The sequence below is a fragment of the Serinus canaria genome, chromosome 1A (genome assembly GCF_022539315.1).
Source record: "Serinus canaria isolate serCan28SL12 chromosome 1A, serCan2020, whole genome shotgun sequence".
Lineage (NCBI taxonomy): Eukaryota > Metazoa > Chordata > Aves > Passeriformes > Fringillidae > Serinus > Serinus canaria.
The window spans coordinates 53,233,740-53,251,873 of NC_066314.1; the positions used below are offsets into that span (position 1 = coordinate 53,233,740).

The following is an 18,134-nucleotide window of genomic DNA, read 5'->3' on the forward strand; positions in this document are numbered from 1 at the left end:
TTGCAGCAAAAACCCATGGCCACGCAAAATTCTTCTCGCCTGATGTTTCACTTTAAACTCAAAACAATCCAAACACAAGGACATTTTGAGTGAATCAAAATCTTTATGATATATCAAAGCACATGAAACTAATATTGTTATGTGAAACCATGCGGAAATGAGTTTTGCTTTGTGTAAACCCCAGTACCAGAAGAGAGTTAGGAAAGGTGTATAACATATTTATCAGATATTAGCCAGAAGAGGATGCTAGCAGAAGCTACTGTGAAATGTGAGTTTCATACTAGTTTAGTTAAAATACCTAAGATCTTCAAATAATGAAGGTTATTAAGAATTGCACAAACAAAAAACATTCTTATTACCTCCACTGAGAGACTGCACACACACACACCTTGGTGGCAGATGTGTGGAATGTCTTTGGCTGCTTTTTGGCCCTTTCTGATTCTAATTAATGGAGGGTCTGGCGGATATGAAGTGTTTCATACACATGCTTCACAAGAGAGGTTTATAAATCTCCATGAGAAGTCAGTCCAACTAATATTTTCACTTAGCAGCCTGTATTTCTTCAGAACAAAGCCTAAAAGTGGAAGAAAAATGTTCTCTTTAAGCCCTGTATCACCAGGGGGAAAGGATCCTTTTTGGTTTGCAGTGAAATTTTACTTTTTTCAGGGAAAGTAATACAGACCCACAGATCCCCTCACCCAAGGTTCTATTCCACCAAATGGTTGGTTGGACCTGGGTTCCATGAGCCATCCTCCTCTTTTTCAGGCTGCACAAAATGTAGGAAGTCACTGAGGAGGTAACCTGTTCTTGTCTCAGCTGGTAAATCTTCAGGCAGGTGGAGGACAGATTGGAATAGATCGAAGGAACCTTCACAATAATGGTGCCTGCCTTGCTGACAACAGGCACTAGGCTGGTGAGGCAACAGGGGTGTGAGGCCAGGGACAAGGCCAGCGGCACACAGCTGGCCACTCTCCCCCAGCCCCCACCTTCCAGGACAATGAGGATGACTGGGGGACTGGAGCATCTTTTTTATGAGGAAAGGCTGGAGGGGCTGGGCCTGCTTAGCCTCAAGAAGAGATGAGTGGGAGAGGACCTCATTGATGTCCATCAGTATCTGGAGGGAAGGGGTCACAGGATGAAGCCAGGTAACAAGCAGTAGGACAAGTGACAACGGGCAGAAACTGATGCACCAGAAGTTCCACCTGAACATGAGGAAGACCTTCTTTGCTGTCTGGTGACCACACACTGGAACAGGTAGCCCAGAGAGACTGCAGTCTCCCTCACTGGATGTATTTCAGAACTGCCTGGATGCAATCCTGTGCTTGTACTCCAGGATGACCCTTCTTGAGCAGGGAGGTTGGAGCAGCTGTCACACTGTGGCCCCTTCCAACCTGACCCATTTGTGATTCTGCGAGAAAGAGGCCGCAGGAAGAGCTGCCCCTGGTCAGAGGCCCCTCTACACAATCGCCAGCAGCAGCCCTGCGGGACCGAGCCCTGTGGCAAGGACGGCCCTCAGTGGCAGCCACGGCGGCCGCTGTATCCCGGGCGGGCGGGATCGGCGTCCCCCGGCCCAGATGCTCCGTAAAGGAGGAGGGCAGGGCCGGCCCGGCGGGAGGGGGCGCGTTGAAGGAAGAGCCGACACGAGTGGCAGGGAGGCGGCGCGGAGGGAGGGCAGCCTGGCTGCGGGAAGTGAGGCTCCGCGCTGGGACTGGTTCCTTCGCAGCCATTTTCCGTCCAACCAAACAGCCGATTTGCGGAGGGAGCCAACCAGGGCCGCACTGGAGGTTTGTGCCTGGCTCCGGCCAATGATTGGTAACCGGTTGCACTGCAGGCTCGAATGAAATGTCCGTCTCCCTCACCGGGCCCCGGCGCTGCCGCCGCGCCGTCGCCGCGGGCACCAGGAAGTGCGGGGCTGCCGCCCCCGGCCCCGCACCGGTCGCGCGTCACTTTAAGCGGCCGGAGCCGCGGGGGCCGCGCGGTTGGGGAGCCGAGCGGTGTGGGTGGGAGGGCAGGGAGGGGGGAGTGTCGGCAGGGGCGGCGGGGCGGCTACCCCCGTCGCTGTCCCGCTCTCTCCGTTCCGGCTCCATTTTGCGGCCTAGACAGGGGTGGGGGCAGCAGGCGGAGTTGCCCCGCGGCTGGCCGGCACCCCTCACTGCCGGCTGAGAAGCGGCGAGCACTCGCGGGGCACACGCTTTCCCGCCATCCCTCTGTCTCCACGCCGGCCACACTCGCTGTGCCCCGGGGCCGCAGCTTTGTGGCGGCCGCGCCGGGCGGAGGGGGCTCAGCGTTCTTTTGTGTCTACCCACCGAGCCCCCTCCCCTCGCCGCGGGAGCGAGGGGCCATGACCCCCCCACCACGCCCACGGTCCCTAGCCGGGCTGGGAGCCGGGTAGCGGCGCCACAGCGGCCCCGTCTCTCCTCCCGGTATCCCCTGCGCCGTTGTCGGGACCGAAATTTCCTGGAAGGTTTGGCGGTATTTTGCAGGGATGAGGAGCGTAGGGTGAGGCACCGGGATGTCGTGCCAGTACCCGGTTGGCAGTGCGGGCGGTAATGCGAGGCCTTGGTGGGCTGCACGGGGGCCCGGCAGAGGCTCTCGGCCGCCCCCGGGCAGGTGCGGGCAGCGCGGAAATCACAGCCAGGGTGACCAGCAGTAAAGCTGCTGATCTTAACTGAGGACTCGTCGTCTTGTGCCATTTGTAAACAAGGGGTCACGATACCTCTCGAGCAGATGTGAGCTGGGTGCCAGGAGGACTCAGAGGTTGTTGGTGTAAGTAGGAAGGTGTCCCCCCGTGCCTCAGCGCTAACTGCGTTTGCGTCGTTGAAGGGCATGAAATCAGGAAATGGGATCGATCGGCTCGCAGTGGCACAGAGGCAGCTGGGTGACTGTCCTGTGACACACATGACAGATGGGAGAGAGACGGGACCCTGCCATTATCAATGTCTACACAACTTTTCGGTGTGTGGGAGGTGTTTTTGGGCAGACCTGTGTGTGTTAGCCACTGTGCTGCCTGCAAAAATTATGAGTTGGTGATCCTGAAGAGTACTATCGAGGTTATTGACAGCAATCCTATAGACAATCCTATTGGAAAACCACAAAAATTCATGTGTTCTAGTAATGTTTTTGTGGCTATGGTATATATTCTGCAGTACAGCAGCAGTGCAGTAGAAAATCAGCTGAAGCTTTACCAATTTGTTTGAGGCTTAACCAAAAAGATTTGTTTTGAAAAGAGCTGTCAGGTAAAAGCTACCTAGTGTGCTTGGGTTGCTTTTGGGATGGCAAAATTAATGAAAACAATGATCTGAACATCTTTAGGCAATGAGGAACACAGAAATATGCATTTCAGCCCATTCATCGACTCTGTCACATGTAATAAGCTTTACTTGGCATCTTGGTAAATGGCAGTTATTGTCAATGAAAGAAAAATATTCAGCATTCTCAAAAGAAGCTCTGGCAAAATGGTCAGAAAAAGGAAAATGGCAAGCGCCGCTTTGGGCAGTATTCAGAGTCTGGCTTTAATTGGCTCACAGGAATGGAAAAATGGTGTCTATATATAACCATTAGCATACTGTTCCTAAACAATAAGCTAGTGGTTGCTTTCTTTTTTTCTTTGCTTATGTGGCCTGTGGCATGACAGTTGCAATGTAAAGGCAAGATCCATCTGCAGTTCTCTAGGACACCCAAGATGGCTCAGTCTGAACCTTTCTGAGGCCTGTGTGAGTTGCTTTTGCGTTATGCTTTGAGTAGGTGGTTATACATGGTCTTGGCTGCTGGTATTTACAGCTATGGCATTATACTGGGAGAAGTTAGGAGCACTGGGTGTTACTCTTTAGACTTCAGAATTTGACAGTCACAGCAGTTCAAAGCTTGACTCTTATTTGTGTTAATAATTAGATGAAGGGAGGCAATGTTTAGAAATTGAATGAAAAATAATGTTTAAGATAATGTCAAGATATGAAACATTAAACACTGAAACTTTGAAAGTCTGGTACCTTGTTTTGTCAACATTTAAAAAAGGTTTGCAAGGTTCTTCCTTTAGTGCTTTCAAATATAAATCTAAGCTTGCTCCACCTTTAAAATTTTGCTTAGAAAGAAACTTGACTTAGTACAGAGTTTTGCTATAGTGTTTTGAAGAAACTTAGTATTTGGAAATTGATGTTTTAGTGGCAGGGTGCTTGTAAAAAGAGCAAAATATGACTATATATAAGCATACTAAACAATATGGGTAAATAACATTGGTAGAATAAAAGCAAGTAACAGCAAACTCAACAGCTTTGGCCAAAAATAGTCTGGTTTGAAGCTAGTTCAGTCTGGTCTGAACTAGTTTTGTAAAACCCTTACTTGCCCTGTTGCTTTAGAGGAAAAAAGCTGCTTGGTGTACTTGAATTACTACCCAACAAAGGAAAAATAACCTACTTAAAAATGTTATCAGACTTCTAAAAGGAAAAAGACAGGATTTATGGATGGCTGCTTTAATAAACAGATAAGCTTAGTTTTTACAAAAAATACTTTAAAAGTACCAAAAACTCACTACTGAAAGATAATATGGGGATTTTGGTCAGGTTGCTGAAGGAGGGAGGTGCAGTGTGTTCAGCACTGCTTTCCAGCTTCTGCAAAAGCAATTAAACTGCCTCCATTCCTCTGCTAATCTTGTTTATTTTCTCCTCCAGCTTCTCACTTCTACTGCCAAAAAATAGAAACTCTATTTCTCCTGCTTGCTCTGTATCACTGACTCTCTTCTTCTTGATGTGAAAATGCATGAGGTTTTAGGCAAGCCATATATATTGGAGCTAACAGTGCTTGTGGATATTAGCCAGCCTGGGAAGGAGCCACCAGCTGCTCTAGCAGAGCTGGATCCACGTGAAGGGGGCCTGTGGTCAGTGGCACTGGGGCTTGTAAGAGAAGACATAAAGTTGCTAGACTGTTACGTGGAGTCGGAAGGTGTAAAGGTGGCAATGCCCTCTTTGGATTTCAAAAGAGAAAGCTTCCTCCCCATGGGCCAGGGTAAGGTACAGCCCAGATGGTAATGAGCCTTGGTGACACTGGTCCTCTTAGCATCAGTCTGCTTATCTCAGTGTTATTCTGCTGTGGGGGAAAACACTGAATATGAGGGATTAGAGAGGTCTGAGGTGCAGAGAGAATGCAGCATCTGGTTTTGTTCTAGCTATGAGCGAAGGCATTTAGAATTATATTTTTGTGTGTCTGCTGGAACAATGTCCCGTGAATGCATTCACCAGTTGGTATTTCTTATATACCTGCAGGTGAGAATTCAGTGGGAAATTAGGATCTCCAGAGGTCACTGAAAAATAGAAGGAAATTAAAGGTGTATTTTTAATGGAAATATCTTTCCATTAAAGAAAAGGGTGCAGAAAGCTCAAATAAAACTTTGTGTCTTTGCTGTTATGTATTGATTCACAGCTTTACATCTCTTATGAAAAGATGCGGCAAAATGAATGATGTGGTTACTACCTACAGCTTTAGTTATTGTTTCTGTCCTGCTGCTTTGGCAGACATGACTGCATGGAATGTGTACCGAGTGATTCAGTTCATTGCATATAATTTTCTACTGCCCCTCTCATAGGGTAGCAATTTTGGGAGATAGGGTAAATAAATGCCATGTGAAATACTTAAATCACAAGAGGCCTTTGATTTCCCTTCAAGAGGGCGGTTTGTAAGTCATTGCCTGATAACTTCCTCGTTCTGAAAACAAAAATCATGTGTCTTCAAATTTTTTTTTCTTCTTTATTTTTCCCTTTTATACTGATCTAAGCTTTAGTCCCTTCTTCTCAGTGCTAGCAGGCTTGGGCATGTATTTTTCTTTAGTTATAATTTAGCTGAGCCACTGATATTGACTGTGCTCTTTAGGGAGCTTATAAGATTAAATAGGATGTAAGATTTACTTTAGATACTGATGTTTTATTAGTTTAGTATAGACATATTATAGGAACAGTCTGAGTTGTGGGCAACTTACAGGAGCAAATTTTTTTAAGCATCCCCAAGAATATTTATACCAAATGTCAGTGTAAACCTGTGTGTTCATTCATGTGCATCTTATCACTGAACCTTCTTTGATGCTCTTGAAATGTTTCTCTTATAACATATTTCATTGGTTAATTTCCATGCATCAAGTAGTTTGTATATCCCTGTAATATTATTTTATTATTAGAGAGAGAAAAACCAAACAGAAAACCACTAACAGAAAGCATTGTGCTGCTCTGTATTCAGATTTTTCTTTTGCAGTGTAGTGCTGAATGTTTATGTCCTGTACTTGTTTACTCTCCCTGGTTGTTGATAAAATCAGATAGTGGCATGGTCATTTTAGAGACTGACATGTCACTTCTGATGTGCTTAGCTCTCAGTCTTTATTCAGTTCCATGTGTGTGCATGGAGGAGCTTCAGTGTCTTCCTAGCACTGGAAGCTGAGAATAATGTACAGCCTGTAGTAATTGTTTCCAGCAAGTTATGCACTGCACTTGCTGCTGGAGGACTGAGCTGTTGGAAGCCGTCCCTTGTGCAATTTGGCAGCCACACGGCGGTAGGAGATGCTCTTGTATTAAAAAGCACTGCAATGTTTGCATGCTGAAACTGCTATGCAAATGTGATATATAATGCGCAAATGGCTACTTCTCCTTAAAGCAAGTTGTAACAACCCAGCAGTCTAAAGCTAAATCTGAGAGGAAAGTTCTTGCCCACCTGAACCTTTTAGGATTAAATCTCCCAGGATTTTGCCTATTCTAGCATCTGCTTCCATCTAAAGTAGTAGATCTTCCTACTAAATGGGCCAATATAAGAACTGTTGACTTTTTTAGTCTCCTAGTGACGGCAGTTAGTGTAGGGGAGGTGTTGTTTCTATTCTATATTGGACAGCTGCGTTTTCCAGAGCAACTTCAAGGACACAGAATTTAGTTTGTGTCATGGCTTTGGAGGTGTTTTATTGGTTGTTTGGGGGTTTTGTTTGTTTGTTTGTTTAAAGGAGGGGGATTAATTAGCAACAGTATTGTGAGAAGAGTGTTTTCTCATTCTCTGAACATTGTTGTATGTATAAGAACTTGTGCTGAGCTTGACAATCAGATAATGTGGGGATTGAGTTTTGAACATCTGAAATGAAAACTTAATGTGTGAGCATATAACTGTTTGTTATGAGATGGCTAGGATAGCAGTGTCCGCATTTTCCTGTATAAGGTCATTTTTGTCATCCATTGGGCTCAAAGAAATACTAGTAGGGTGACTTGGATGGCATATTAATTACAGTTGCTATATTCAGATGCCTGGATCTAGATTTGAATTGAATTACAACTCTGGCTGAATTTCTTGCATGAACTTACTTGGATTAAAGTAGTGTGCTGAGATCCCCTCCCTCCCTCACGGTGTGGTCAGCTGGGCTGTGGAGGAGGCTTGTGGGGCAGCTGGGCCAGCTCTGTCTGTGGTGGCCTTCAAGGTGTGGCTGGAGAAAACCCTGAGTGCTCTGCTCTGAGCTTGGAGCTGACCCTGCTTTTGGCAGGGACTGGAATAGAGACCTCATAGGCCCCTTCCAACATGAATTATCCTGTGGGACTGGATCAGAACCTGGTTATGCTGAGCATTATGCAGAAGGGTGTTAGTGTTAGCCCTAATCTTCTGTCCCAAGGTTATCCTGGCAGCTAAAAATCTTTCTTCAACAGAAGTAATTTCAGTTGATGTTAGGCTGTCAGTGCCTCTTTTCTTTATCTGAGTCAGATCTGTCTTTTTCTGTTGCAAGCCTTTTCCTGTCAATTTTGCCAATCACTATTTTAGATTCATAGTGCTGATAAATGTCCACACAAATTCCTGCTAATGGTGAAATAATACATCCTGTAAATAAATCTGGAAATATGCACACAGAAAAGAATAGAAGCAAAGGTATTACCTTGATGATGCATTAGTCTAATATGACCAAAATGTTTGTAGATGCAGCACAGATTTGAAAGAGATTCAAGCAGGAATTGCCTTTTGAAAGCAAGCTGGGCTAATGAAAGCAAGATGATTTCTTAGTGTTTCTAGGTCTTGGTAATAAAGATTCAGACAGAGTAGCCTGCAGGAGAGGTGAGCAGAAACCAGTTAGTTATCACATCTGGGCAGAAATTTGAAGAATATTGCAACCCTGGAGGAAGGAAATAATTTAGAAGAAGTGTTTTAGAGAAGATTGAAAAAAGAGAGGAAAAGAAAGAGCAAGGTATTTAAAATACCTTGTATTGGGGCTGGTAAAGATTGAGATCCTGAATTAAATTCCAGCAGGGATCAGAGAGCCGAAACTGAGAAGACGACTACCAGAAAACTCCAACTTAATTTTGGAGGTAGCTTTTGGGATTTACCAGACTACAATTTTAATTCTTTCAAAGTGCAGAAGGGAGAGAGAGAGAAAGGCACAATTCTCTTAATGATGTGTGATGTCAGTTTTGGTGATCATGACGTGCAGGATTGTGATATCCTTGCATTGTCATTACAGTCAGCTCAGTAAGCAAACTGCAGACCCTTTGGGAGATTGAAAAGCAAAGTTAAATCTCCCAACAAAGAATCTGCAAAATGTGGACAAAGTGAATTTATGTGAAGGTTGGCACATAGAAGGTTAATGCCTAAAATACTGCCCTCGCTTTGGGTGGAGCTACTGTGCAAGAAGTGAAGCTGGTTTACAAAAGCCCAGCAAAAGGGACCTGAAATTCTTTATAGAAGTGTGTGTAATATTCTGTACAATGAAGAAGAGCTGAAATAGTCTTTTTCTCTTGAACAGCTTCTAAGGCTCTGTCCAGTTGTTGTTGGAATGCGAGCAGTGCTCGTGTTATTTGGTGCATCTGTGGCCAAATGTAACACCGAACATTTGCTTGAAGGTTTCAAAGTGAAACTCAGTCCTATGGCACAAGCAAAGTGCTGATTAGCGAGAGGTTAAATGCTCATATTTCTGGGTAGATGTAAAAAACCCTTAACATTGCTTCTCCCTCTCTCTCTCCCTCCCTCCTTCTCTCCCTCTTCATGGGTATGAGTTCTGTGAGTTCTGTGGTCTCACTGACAACAACCGTGTGATCCTTCAAAGACACCAAGATACCCACACAGTGGGTGTGGGGTCAGTGAGTGAAGTCAACTGGCCTCTGCCTCTCCAGGGGCTGTGTGTGTAGCTTGTCAGTAAGAAGGAGGGAAGCACAGGCTCTTTTGGCTTCCCTTTTTCTCCTGGCATTTAAGTTACATATTAAACTGTGACCGCCCCCATCTTTAAACCCTCATGAAAAGTCTTCTTGTTGGCCACCACATCAGAACCTTGAGAGAAGAGCACCAAAGGATGCCCAGAGAGTGAGGCAGGGCAGGACCAGGGAATGCTAAAGTGTGACTTAGAAGGTACATGGGAGTAACAGGTGTCTCAGGGAGGATGAGGATGCAGAGCTGGTCCTATGGTCTGGCTAGAAGTTTCTCAGTGGGCTTGACAAACCAACACGGAGAGTAAAGGTGAGTGAAGGATGCACTCTGTGTAGGAACTAATCGGTAAAGCATTTAATGAACAGGGGGCTGGTGTAGGTTTTGAGGGTTGTTCAGAGATACCTTGCACGTTCCGGTCAAACTTTCGCAGGAGCTATGTGCTACATAAACCAAATGATTCTGTCATGGCCTGTGCCTCTGGCTGAGTTTTTTTAAAAGCCTCACAAAATAGCTGAACTATTTCCATTGTCAGTAAAACTCATTAATGATAGGGGGGATGCTGTTCTCCAATAGCAAAATATTTATGCTTTGTATAAAGTAATCTCATAGTTTGTGCTGGGTTTGAGTGATAGCTGCACTTAGTGATGTAACAATCGCACCTGAAAGGTTTCCTTCTTCTGGTTGTAGATGGATGGTGACAGCTCCACAACAGATGCTTCTCAGTTAGGAATTGCTGGAGATTACATTGGTGGCAGTCACTATGTCATACAGTCTCATGATGGTAAGAAGTGAGAGAGCAAATCCTACTATTTCTCTGCATATGTGTGTATACATAAATTTTCTTCCAGTTCTTGTATCATTCTCTGCTGTCTTCTCTTAGGCTAAGAATTTGCCATTGTTTTTGTAATGCCTCACTGTATAAAGCATTTTCTGCAGTCTGAAGGGGGGAGTTGGATTTTTGATGTTGGTACAGAGACCTTGAGGGGATGACAAAAAAATTGACGTTATAGGAAGCAGTTTGTATTTTGACATGGCATTAATAATGGTTGTTGATCGGAAGCCATGTATACTTCTGTGCATAATGTGATAAAATGCTATCTTTATAAAGGTACCTTGATGTTGCATCTATTTTTAAAATTATTTCTATGATGTTAACGCATTGTGTTTTCAAAGGTCTTCATCCTTCAGTGTAAGATTTGAAACTGAATTATTCCCTGCTGTCTATCAAATATAATTTCTGTTAACTTTTCTTCATTTCATTAGACACAGAAGACAGCATGAATGATCATGAAGATACAAACGGTTCAAAAGAGAGTTTCAGAGAACAAGATATATATCTTCCAATTGCAAATGTGGCAAGGATAATGAAAAATGCCATACCCCAAACAGGAAAGGTAATACTGTTTTCTGGTAAAGAAAGTGTGTTAATGAGTTTTATTCCTTCCTCTCAGTGAACTTGAGCTGATTAGAACAACATATTTTTCCAAATCATTCTGGTTTATTGAAAAAAAGCGTTATAAAAAGAAAGGGGAAAAAAGCCCCAGGAGCAGGAGATGATTGAGACCAAGCAAATTTTTCTTAGATTTCTGAAGGCTTTTAGTAACTGCTGTAATTAGATTGTCCAGAACTGTTCTCCAAAGAGTATTCAAGAGCTTTCTTTTTCTAAGATGTGTTCTCTGAAATTGTCATAAAGGATCAGACTTGATGACCATCACTAAGAATATTTTCTATGCAATTCTCTTGAGAGATTTAGTCTGCTTTCAATGAGGTGCATAAAATTTGGAATAAGTGAATAATGTTGGCTGAAATAGAAATCCAGTGCTCATCCTGAAGGAAAGAGAATGGTTAGTCTTCCATCACCCGAATATTCACATACCCAAATGCCAAAGTGACCTAAGAAGTCTGCTTTATATCATGGGGCAGATAAGGCCAGATATTGAAAGCCTTATTTATTTCTTACTTCTAAGAACAAACTTTTTAATCCATTCTGCTGAGCTGGTGATTGTATAAATACTTCATCATTCTACTGGTTTATCTTAAACCTTTGCAGGGATCCTATGATATGCTGTTTCTCTGTTGTATTCCAGTACAATTCCAGCCACAGTAACATTTCCTCCAGCTAAAACTGATCTCTTTGGAGATCACTCTAAATAGAAGCAAGACATAATTTACTCACATATGCTTGTAATTTCATAGTGTTCAGGGCTTTCTGGAGATCTGGATGTTACATTTATAACTTTGCTGTGAAAAACTGTACGTTAGTCCATATTATAAATTTTTGGTGATCAAGATGAGATTTTTCTTGAGAATTTAGCATATGGGATGTAGAGCTAGCTTGAAAAATCAGGATGGTTTTTGTAAAAAACTGCAAGGGCAGCTGCTGACTGATGACTTCTGAAAATCTTATCCTACATGTCTGAAAATATCAGAGGAGCTAGTGAAGACTGCACACAGTTACTGCTTCAGTTTTTGTCCGTTTGAAAACTGTAATCAAACTTACTTCATTCTTGCCAGGGGCATATGATGCTTCATTTCAATTCTTATTTGGTAAATTTATACCAGAATACTAAAGCGTTTGAAAGGCTTGCTGCTAGGTGTATATTCTAGTCCTTGAAACTAGGCAGGGTAAAAATGCTTGTCAGTGCTGAATTTGTGGGAATGTGATGGACTGGGGTTGGAGCTACCAGGTCTCTTAAAAAGAAGAGGAAGTGGGCTGTGACATTGTAATGAACAGGTTTGAAGAGACATAGGTAAGCAAAGCAAGAAGCATATTGGTGTAAAACTTGTATAGACCTTGGGACTTCAGGGGATCCTGGCAGTTGGCTGTGCTGCTTGAAATAGTAAAACATGGCTAAAATCACATTGCAGCTGGTCTTACGTAGAGGAGTGAGGACATCCAGTGGTGTGCTGTGCAGGTGTTGCCTACATGGATATTATCATTAGGTTTTGGGATGTTTCCTCTATTATCTGGTGTACTCTTTGGGGGGTTAGCAGTGAGTTTTTTTAAAGTCTTGTGTCTTCATTAATGATTTTATGATACTTTTTTCCTTACTAGATTGCTAAGGATGCAAAGGAATGTGTACAAGAGTGTGTAAGTGAATTCATCAGCTTTATAACATCAGAAGCAAGTGAGAGGTGTCACCAAGAGAAAAGAAAAACCATCAATGGAGAGGATATTCTCTTTGCCATGTCTACCTTAGGGTTTGATAGCTATGTTGAACCTTTGAAGTTATACCTCCAAAAATTCAGAGAGGTTGGTATATATGGGTATTTGCTCATTTATTTAAACTCGTTGTCTTTATCGTTAGCTCCCTGTTGTTGTAACTGTATAATGGCTAGCTTGCACAGTATCTCACAGCTCTTGGTCAGGGAGTAATGTAATGTTTGAAAGCATTCCAGAGGATGTCAAGAGAAAAAGGAGGAAGTAAGTATTTTGATTAGACTTGCTGATTCAGAGTAGTTAAAGCTTTCAACTTAATAAATTCTCTAATATATTGGTGGTAGTAAATTGCTCTGCTCTTTAGGGTGCTTACTAAGAATGTTTAATTAGATCTTTGGGTTCAGTCAGTATGTACTGACTGCATCCTCTGAGGAACTGGCCTCATGTCTATTGTTTGTCTGGACTTCAGGTCTGCAAAAGAAAAAAAATATTTTTCTCATGTTAGAATAATGATTCACATGGAAAACTATCTGCTTCAATGGGTTTTTTTAAATTATTATTTTAGCCTGTCCCTCAGTTTACTTTTGATACATAGTACATGCTAGATATGTGATCCAAACAGTTAATTTAATTTATCCCTTCTCTAGCAGAAAGTGACTTTCTTCCTTTCAGCAATTTAGACCTTTTCAAAAAAGGAAATTGCTTCTGCTTGTTTTTTTGTTTTTTTTTTTTTTTTTTTTTTTTTTTTTTTTTTTTTTTCTGGTCTGCCACCCCCTGTCTAAATTGGCAGAACAGTAGATAAGGATGCTTTTCTGAGTTTCTTTGTTTTGTAAACCTAAGATTTTTTTAGTTCAGACTTGCTAACCATATTTGTTTTGCTGACAGCACTTGAAGCTTCCCCTTCCCAGAAGGTCATTTGCTGGATAACTGAGTAACAGGAGGTGTAATATAAAGTTGGAGTAGTGCTGTGTGCTGTCTTTTTTCAGTTCTGTGTAGCAGTTGCACATGCTGTGATAGGGCTGTATGTGCTTTTAAAAAGGCAAGTATTGCCTAACTAGTTCCATTTCTTACCGAATAAGTCTGAAGTGGGTCTGTGATACTTTCATTCTTAATTGACCATTTTGCAGATTATAGATACTGTGGTAGCAGAGTAGTTGGATTGGGTTTTAATTGCATGGATGGGTTAAATAGCTTTGCTCATCAGTTTTAAATCTCCATTCCAGCAAGGGTGTCTTCAGGGTGAAATACTTCAGTTTTGTAACAGAGTATTTTGTCTGCAGCAAGCAGTTGCAGAGAATCTTTTTTTATGCCCACATTATTTTCCTAGACATTCTTATGTAATAGCGTAGAGCATCAAACTTGTAAAACTGCATGCAGATGACTTAGGGCCTTGGCTTTCTATGCTGATATCCTTTCTGGCTGTAGTCCTTGATGTGGGAGAAGAAATTCCACATCTTGGTTTTAAGTGTCAGCTCGTAGTTTGTGGTGATGGTGGTTGTGTGTGGTTGGTGAGCAAATGTTGCACATTCTTGGTAGGTGAGGTTCTGTGATTTCTTGTAAATTCTCCTTCTAGATTACCACAGATGTTGAACTTTCTGCAGAAGGTGAAAAGCTTTTCTTAGAACCACGCAGTCCTAGTTTGCCACGTTTTTGTTTCAGGAGTATGGTTAAGATGAAAAACACTCATGTAATATGCACATTCTCAAATCTCATAGAGCTTTACAGTTCTTAGGATTTCAAGCTCCAGCTATTGCACTGTGACTCTTCTGCAAGTTTCAAACCTTGGCTAGAGCTCCTGGGGCTTTGAAAACTCAAACCTTTTTTTCTGCTTTTTTTGTGTTCTCTCTTCTTAGGCAATGAAAGGAGAAAAGGGAATTGGGGGAACAGTTACAACTGCAGATGGTCTAAGTGAGGAGCTCACAGAAGAAGCATTTAGTGAGTAATACTTTTTAATTTATTATGTTATTACTACAGCTTTTATAAATACAGCACTTCTGTCAGGCATCAGCAAGTACTTGAGGAATATATCCTGACTAATGCTCATGTCAATTGTGGAAAATTTATAAATGCATATATTAGTGCTTGAATACGCTTAAACACAGGTTGTAATGAAAGGTGCAAACCTTTTTTTCCCTTTTTCCCCAGCAGCTACATATTTAGGCCCCATCCATTCTACTTGCAAGACTCTTGGAGGAAAAAAGTAAAACTAACTCCTCTTGGTGACTTGAGGAGCTCATCTTTGAGAAATGAGGCAGAGAAGGAAATCATCTTTGTCTAATTCTAAAGAACTTAATATTTCTTACATTCAAAAGAATGCATAGATTGGCAGCTAGAAGGTGTAGAGTGAGGAGTATCATGTGCATTCAGTATAGTTTTTCTTCCTTTTACCATGGATTAAAGCCTGACAGTTTTTTGGGATTCACACTGATATTGTTGGTGCTGATTCTTGCATGTAGTCTCCACCTTGGCTTTTAAATGTTACAGGCTGGTAATGTTGAACCTGATAGAAGAGGAATTAGGAAGCACAGCTCTAGTCCTACCTACTGACAAGATTTAGTTTTTAAGTAAGTGATAAAATCACTGGTAAACCACCAAACTAGCAAAAATTCAAAGCCTGAGGACTAAAATGACCTATTCAGGATTGGAAATACAATTTGCTCTCAGTTTGACTTTGGCTGCATAAAACAATGCAGTCTTGTTGGGTCTCTTCTAGCCTGGAAGAGGAGCTTATAAAATTGTCTGGAAGTTAAGAATCTAAATATTGCAAGGGTCCCTTCTATTATTTAGAGTTAGATTCTTAATTTCCACACCTAGGAGCCTCAGAGTGCTCTATGAAAAAACTTTAGGTTGCTGTGACTTGAAAAGAGCAACTTTAGAAATGTCCTGGCAGGATTAAGGATGCAGAGGAGATGTTGCAGTATTAAAGGAAAGTAAAAAAAATTATGTTAAATAACTGATCATGTCAAGTGCTGCAGGTTTTTCCCTCCACAGGGGCAGCTTTAGCTCCGGCTGGAATGAATAATGATGTCACAGTCGCAGTGATAGCTGTGCTTCTGTAACATAACCCTCAGCTCTTTGTGGTGGCCTCATGCCAGCGCTGGGTCTGGGACTCTCCATTAAGCTGTGTTGGATGTGGAACATGCACATCAAAGGGCAGTAAATTTTGGACCTGCCAGAGCCACTCTCACTAATCTTAATGCATCTCTTAGCCTTCAACTGAAGCAATTGAAATTTTGTTCAATGAAGGAGGAAGGAAAAAAATAAAAACAACTCCAACCAACCAACCAACCAACCAAAAATCTAATTACAAAACCCTCAAGCATCAGCTTTCAAATGAAAACTGTTAGGATTATGCTGTGTTTTCAGAATTTTGGTTATACATCTTTATATTTAGTAACTACATGAACAAAGCCTCATTATTTGTGTCCTAGGGGAAAATGTGCTACAGTGACAACCTACAGCACAAGAGTTGTGCTGTTTTGCTTTCAAATAAGAGTTGTAAAGCACCTACTCTGAGTGTAAGAGCTCATTGTTCATGTTTGCAAAGGTCTACTTTGGAGCATCACTCCCTGTGTTTTCTCTCAGTATCTCAAAGTACTTTTTACTCCTTTTGTTGGCTTCCTCTTTCCTCTGTGAAATCAGAGCTCTTCTGTGTTCCCTGAAGGATGTGCTGAAGTTGACCAGTACAATGTCAGGCTCTAGCAGTGCCTTTTATTTTTTGTCATTGCCTCTTCCTGTTCCTCTCTTCTGCCTTCCATGGAGCTTCCGTATTATGGAGTCCCTGATAGATCCCAATTTATAAAGCAGCACAATGATTTAATTGAGTTTTTCCCCTGTGGCTATGCTCAAGTGCTAATTTTGAATTTAAACAAAGCCAACTGAATTCTTAAGGCTTGTTGGGATACTGAACACTGGAGGTGGCCTTTTCAGTGGGTCAGGGTGGTGAGCTCCACTCCATTTGCCTGTGTGCAGGTTTGGACATTCTGCTTACTCTCAGAGTAAAATCAAGGTGGATTTTATGTGTTTCTTCTGAATGGGAATAAACTTGTTCACCTGTAACACTTGGTAACAAGTGAATATACCAGTGTAGGATGGTAACTCAGAGTCCTGGAGTGGGCCACAATTATTTAATGGTGACAGATACGTCAAACAAGGCTCTGTTGTATATCAAGCATTCCTGCCTAATATTTTTAAAATGCTCTTTCTTTCAGCCAACCAGTTGCCAGCAGGCTTAATAACCACAGATGGCCAACAGCAGAATGTTATGGTCTACACAACATCCTATCAACAGGTATGATCCTGTATCTTGTCCCCTACTCTCCCTTCTGCTGCTAAAATCCAAACACTCATTCAGCTGCTCTGTTCTGAAAGTTGAGAATTAATTTTATTTAGTCCTTTGGTGGTGGCTGTCATGCCATTCCACACTGAGAATTCATGGCTGCTTGCTGTGAACTGCTCTGCAGCTTCAGAAAATGTGCAGTGGAATGTAAGTTTGCATTTTCTTTCTCTAGATCTCTGGTGTTCAACAAATTCAGTTCTCATGATTTTGAAGAAAATTTTCCATCTGGGAACATGAAACGGAAAACCTGTGCAACTCTAATGAAGAGGCAGTTTTAATGACTGGTGAAGAGATTTATCTCTTTGTATATTAAATAGCTGTAATGTAGCTACCAGAAGCTTGACTAATTGAGGTGTGAGTTCTGACTCAAATCTTTTTCATGATGATTTTAAAGAAATAATTGGATTTTAAAGGTATTAAAGTATTTTTGTTTTGTACAAGAGATTGTTGCTCTGTATAACTCCTGTATGCATTGTATATTGCAATTTATTACTGTCAGAGATTTGTAGACAGTTTCTTATTTTCATATTGAATCATGTTTTTGTAATTCAGGTAAACAGCTGGGTTAATTCATGCTTACCCTTTGAATAAAATTGTAAGGGTAAAGTTCATTTTTGAATGCAAGTTGCCTTTGTTATAAAGATGGAGTTAGTCTTGGTTATGTAACTTGTCTTGCATGACAACCTCAACTAACCTGACATGTCAGCTTATTTATTGAGATTTTTTAAAGGACTTTTTCCTCATGAAACTAGCAGCTCAAAAAAAAAATGCTACAATTGTTTTTTCTAATATAACTTCTGAATTAAAGGTTAATCAAAACCAATGAATGCTCTACTACATTTAGAGGTTTAGCACTTATCAACAGTGTTTATGAAAGTACTGACTGTGCAATGCAGGTTTTCTTTTTTTTTAAATTTTTTCAGTTCCATTAATTCTCCTTCAACTTACTTTGGTACTTTTAAGGTAGTCTTTCTATTGAAATAACTCCTCCTTTTTATGTATGGCTTTAGAATCCCAAACTTAGAAATCCAAGGGTAGGGGGGATTTTATAGTCCTTGTGGTAAAATATCTCATTTAAACTTTTTATTGAAATGTTTTAATGTTTCTTGGGAGCCTGTGGGAACTCAAAAGTGGTAGTGACTTTCTGTGTCTGGGCTGCGTGTTGTGTGGTTGTGTATGTGCATGAGTGGCTGACAGCTGAACAAGTGATACAAATCTGGAAGATAGACTTCAGGTTTGCTGTCTGTTTCCTGCTTTTGCAATAAACTCAACCTAGGTAATGTGGTTCTATATATTTAGTGAGCTGTTCTTGGAAACATTGCTGTTTCTTTAATAATTGGGTGGGTAATTTTGTTGCTATGTCTTGGCGTATTAGGGTAGGTATGGGGGTTTTAGTAATATCTTGTTCAGACTGGATTTTGGGACCTTCTGTATTTTTACTGTTTCCAGTGGACTGAAATGTAATATATTATCTATCTTTTCACATACCTGTTA

At 41.6% G+C, this 18,134-nt stretch overlaps 1 protein-coding gene across 3 annotated transcripts; it reads left to right on the forward strand.

Moving 5' to 3' along the window:
• Positions 1–1,619: 1,619 nt before the first annotated feature.
• Positions 1,620–17,930, forward strand: NFYB (nuclear transcription factor Y subunit beta). Of its 3 annotated transcripts, none has more exons than XM_009086401.4 (7): positions 1,620–1,784; positions 9,829–9,922; positions 10,405–10,535; positions 12,197–12,394; positions 14,155–14,236; positions 16,513–16,592; positions 16,813–17,930. In XM_009086401.4, the coding sequence occupies exons 2-7, from the start codon at positions 9,829–9,831 to the stop codon at positions 16,843–16,845; spliced, it is 618 nt and encodes a 205-aa protein (XP_009084649.3). In that variant the 5' UTR covers positions 1,620–1,784; the 3' UTR covers positions 16,846–17,930. The 3 variants fall into 3 exon arrangements, with proteins under 3 accessions (XP_009084649.3, XP_050841940.1, XP_018765338.1); XM_050985983.1 differs by lacking the exon at positions 1,620–1,784 and adding an exon at positions 2,627–2,766; XM_018909793.3 differs by lacking the exon at positions 1,620–1,784 and adding an exon at positions 2,788–9,450.
• The last annotated feature ends 204 nt before the right edge of the window (positions 17,931–18,134 follow it).